The sequence below is a fragment of the Populus nigra genome, chromosome 4 (assembly GCF_951802175.1).
Source record: "Populus nigra chromosome 4, ddPopNigr1.1, whole genome shotgun sequence".
Lineage (NCBI taxonomy): Eukaryota > Viridiplantae > Streptophyta > Magnoliopsida > Malpighiales > Salicaceae > Populus > Populus nigra.
In genome coordinates this window covers 17166122-17170794 of record NC_084855.1, presented here as the reverse complement: position 1 = coordinate 17170794, position 4673 = coordinate 17166122, and the positions used below count along the sequence as shown (strand labels likewise).

Sequence of the window (4673 nt, the reverse complement as noted above, 5' to 3'; positions counted from 1 at the left end):
AAGTGACTAAAATTCAGCTAATTTCTTCATAACTGGTGTTGTCAATTATTTTTCCTACATAACAGAAAAAAAGGTAATGATTAACAAATAAACACGTAATTCAGGGACGGAACTAAAAGTACAGAAATAGTTGAAAGAGCCATAATGTTAAATAAGTATAGAAATCAAACCCTAATAAACAAAAAAAAAAAAACCTTGTCGTGGGAAAGGGGTGGTCTTTAAATGGTTCCGGGTCCCACGGTGCCTCAATTGCCTATTTTTTTTATTCAACTGGGGTGTTCGGGCCAGCTTGCGCGCACCACGACTATTTCCCACGGTCCACTGGACATCCTGCAAGTCCAGGGACAAGTTAGGCACCACGGGGCGACAGGCGTGCACATAGAGAATCAAACCCAGAACAGGAGCAAAACAAGTTATACCGTTGACCATAGCCGCTAGACTCTCCGGTACCGATTGCCTATTTTCTTTCTTTATCATGTGGTGGGAAGACTTTGAGGTCGTGTGACGCAATAGCGTGCGTAGGTAGGGTGGTGGTTGAGAGGTTTGAACTTGAAAGTTTCTACTTTTAATTAAGGTTTTATGGCTACCAAACCCCCCTTTGTCCTACCTGGGTGAGTTAATTATAACTTAGTTTTTCATGAAAGAAACTGATCAATTAATGAAGCAGATCGAGTTGTTTTTTTTTTCCTCCAAAATATCCAAAATTCCCACCTCCCCTGTTGGTTATTATAACTATGGAAAAAAAGTGGCAGACCAACTCAAAAGTTCTAAGTCAATAAAAGCCTGCAGCTGACGGTAGACTATTATTGTTCATGAGTAGTGCCAAGAATATGTAGATATTTTATCATTTTAAAAATATATTTCACAATGAACATGACTCGCCATTTGTTTCTTTTAATCGCGCTCTCTCTCTTGTCTTTTTTTTATGGTGCAGGATTCATGTATACTAGTCGTCACATGGAACCTTCTGGAGGAGGAACCAACTTATATATCATTGCCCTACTCCCCTTCATCGTCACTTGTGTGCTCAACTGTTCCTTGATCAGACTCCAATCAAAGAGATGGCAGATATCATGAAAGTCCACGGAAGCGCCCTCTCAACAGCTGCACAACGGGTTTTTGCTTGCCTTTATGAGAAGGAGCTTGAGTTTGAGTTTATTCCTGTCAACATGGCGGTAGGGGAGCACAAGAAAGAGCCATTCCTTGCCCTCAATGTAAGTGTGAAATTTCCATGTCTAATCAGTACAGAATGAAGACATTTCCCTAACCTCCATTCAGAATCTAATACTTCGTGGTGTGGATATTTCAGCCGTTTGGTCAGGTCCCAGCTTTTGAACAAGGAGATCTTAAGCTCTTCGGTATACTTTCTCTACCTATTATTACTTAACTACTTGGTGACCATGTGTTTGGATGCGTACTGATCAGTGTTTATATGGCAAATTGATCGTTTTGGAGCGCAGAATCAAGGGCAATCACTCAATACATTGCCCACGGGTATGCAGACAAGGGGACTCCGCTTGTTATCCCAGGCAAGCAGATGGCAACATTATCAGTGTGGATGGAGGTTGAGGCTCACCAATTTGACCCAGTAGCTTCAAAGCTGAACTGGGAGCTAGTTTTTAAGCCAATGTTTGGAATCCCCACAGATAATGCAGCGGTGGAGGAAAACGAGGCTAAGCTCGTTAAGGTTCTCGATATCTACGAGTCAAGGTTGGCTCAGTCCAAGTACTTGGGAGGCGATATCTTCACCTTGGCTGATTTGCACCATCTCCCCAACATATCTTGCGCGATGAGGACACAGGTGAAGAAACTATTTGATTCTCGACCCCATGTTAGCGCATGGGTAGCGGATATCACCTCGAGGCCAGCTTGGTCCAAGGTCGTTGCCATGAACAAGTAAAATTAAAGCAGCTGCTATCCACTGAGTCACAACAAATGGTTGGTAGCCATAGTGCCCCTGAATAAGGTCTTTCTGTGTACCTGTTATCTTTTTATCTTGCTGTTTTGTTGAGACTTCAATCCTCTAGTCGAGGACTGATTCTCTCGTCGCTGTTGAATTTGTATGGCACAATGGCTTTGTATTTTGTCGGTGGTCTTTTCCAATTCAGTAAGTACTCTTCAAGTTTTTTGTTTTTTGAGATGGATTTGGAAGCATGAATTTTAAGTTAGATTATAGTAGTTAAATAGAATAAAACATGATAGTCTTCAGCTGGAGACCGTCAGCACTCGTTATTTACAGTGTCGCCGGAAGGCAGCCTGGTTCCAACTCCATCTGACAATATTCTGTCAAGAGGGTGCGCGACAATGCGTTTCTCAAAATACCCAAGTTCTTTAAAAAATGTAGCATATGTTTCTTAGGGGCGATTCAGCGATTCAGTCAAATTTTAGCCTACCAGCATAAAGGATCTAAGGCTATTTGGTACAGTTTTGTCTGAACCGACAAAACTTTTGCCATTCAAAAAAAGTCAATGAAATGGATGGTCTGGAAACATGACACCGTTCGGTTTGCATATGCCTCACGGTATGCTCGGACCAGTTCTCACCGGACTTTAAGTCAAAAAGACAGCCTTCGCCATGGGAGCCTTTAAAAGCCCACTGGGCCGGACGGTTTTCAGCCTATTTTCTATCAGAAGTGCTGGGAAATAGTGTCAAAAGTCCAAAAAGCATTCACAACAGCGGAGGAGAGTCTCAACATACCTTCATCGTCCTAGAAAGAGGTAAATAGTGCTAGACTGTACTGTTAATGGGCAAGGCAGCCTCAATAAAATAGCTCTTATAGCTGAATGAATTGATTGACCACAACCTCCTTGAACAGCCTCTAGAGAGGATCACAGAGGCCTTATTTCCTTAGTGAAATAGAGAGATAATTTTTTTCCATTAACTATTTACTAAAAGAGGCCAGAACCCGATTGGTGACCAAGCTTAGCCTTAAAAAGGTATAAAAGTCTTTTTCACTAGATTTATTAGTAATTATGTTAGAAAAAAATATTAATTAATAATTTCATGTTTTTTCTACAATATAATTATCAAATAATCCTTAAAAATAGTTCCTTTAGGAGGCTTTTCATATTTTTTTAACATGTTAATTATTTAAATATTCTTAAAAAATAAACTATTTTTATAGATGCAAGGTCATTTTAGGTTTTTTGGTATGATTTTTTTTGAAATTCTCATATGGGGGTTAGGGATGATTGTATTTTAATACATATAAATTAATATTAAATTTCAAAAGTTGCACTTGCCAGTAAGTGGGCGTGCCCGAGCCCTTCGGGTGGCGCGTACTGCGCCCACACGGTACATGTTGAGAGTTTTTCTCTTTCTCCCCTTTTTCCCTTTCTCCACCTAGAAAAACATGTTGGCTATTGCATAAAAACAAGAAATTCTAGCTATTTATTTGTTAAGTTAAATTAGGTCCCTATAGTTGCAATGTATTTGGTTTTGAATTATTTATTGTGTTAATTTGTTTTTCAATTTCTTCCCTTAATATTTCATTTTTATATGAGGTTTGATCCTTATTTTTTTAATTGCAATGTATTTGATTTTGGATAATTTATTAAGTTAATTGTTTTTTCAATTGCATCTCTTTACACTTTGTTTTTATATTAACTTTAGTCCTTATTCTTTTAATTATGATCTTTTTGGTCTTGAATCCTTTATTGAATTAATTTGTCTTTGGATTTCATTCATTGACATTTTATTTTTATATAAAATATGAGCATCATTATTTTGATTGTTATTTTTAGTTTTTATTATTTTCTTAATTGAAATTGTTTTTCAATTTCATCTCTTATGATTTGGTTTTATTTTCTTTTTGTGGCAAATTTGATTCTCTTTCTTTTCAAATCTACATTTTTCAAATCACTTTTTTTGATTTGTTTTTTCAAGTTTATCCCTAATTATTTTGGTTGGTTTGGAATTTTACATTGTTATTTTTTTGGGTTTGCCTTTTGCATTGTGATCCTGCCTTATGATCCATGTCATAAATTTTGAAGGTTGGACTGGGTTCGCTTTAGTCATTTTTTTTATTATTTTAAAAAATCTCATCCATTAACATTGATAAAATATTTTGGCGAAATAGCACAGTTTGAGGATGTCGAGGTTATGAATCGGGACATTAGTTGACGCGGTTTTGAAACACGATATTTGATCAAATTTCATGTTTCTAAACGGCGACACTATCAAAATGTCGCGTTTCTAAATCTTGACATTTGACTCAATATCCCGGTTGAGAACCATGACATTCTCAAGGATATCGTTTTGAGAAACAACTGGACATTTGATAAAACGGTTGGGAAGTAGCCAAAATGACCATTTTGGCTATTGCAAGATTTTGGGTCATTTTTGTGTTTTTAGCCTAAAAACATTTATAAAATTGTAGTTTTTGTTAATATGCGATTTTATTTAATTTAAGATTTTAGAGAGTTAGAATTTTTAAAATTTTACCAAAATTGGATTGAGTTTCCTCTATATAGGAACTATACTAAAAATTTTATCCTGGTTAAAAAACTCTGCAAAAAACCACAATAACCCTAATCAATAAATTCTAACTAAACTCAACATATTCTCATATTTCTTAATCACAAGTAGTCCAAAAAATATATATAAAAAAACAAACAAACACACACACACACACACACACAATATATATATATATATATATATATATATATATG

General features: G+C 36.4%; 1 protein-coding gene across 1 annotated transcript; it reads left to right on the top strand.

Moving 5' to 3' along the window:
• The first annotated feature begins 930 nt into the window (after positions 1–930).
• LOC133692810 (glutathione S-transferase-like) lies at positions 931–2138 on the top strand. The gene is made up of 3 exons (XM_062113957.1): positions 931–1214; positions 1310–1358; positions 1461–2138. Exons 1-3 carry the CDS (start codon positions 1062–1064, stop codon positions 1898–1900), a joined length of 642 nt encoding a protein of 213 aa, XP_061969941.1. The 5' UTR covers positions 931–1061; the 3' UTR covers positions 1901–2138.
• The last annotated feature ends 2535 nt before the right edge of the window (positions 2139–4673 follow it).

Coding starts and splice junctions, on each gene's coding strand:
- LOC133692810 (XM_062113957.1), top strand. CDS start 1,062: ATGGCAGATATCATGAAAGTCCACGGAAGCGCCCTCTCAACAGCTGCA. Junction 1,215..1,309: donor AGCCATTCCTTGCCCTCAAT/GTAAGTGTGAAA, acceptor TGGATATTTCAG/CCGTTTGGTCAGGTCCCAGC. Junction 1,359..1,460: donor AGGAGATCTTAAGCTCTTCG/GTATACTTTCTC, acceptor TTTGGAGCGCAG/AATCAAGGGCAATCACTCAA.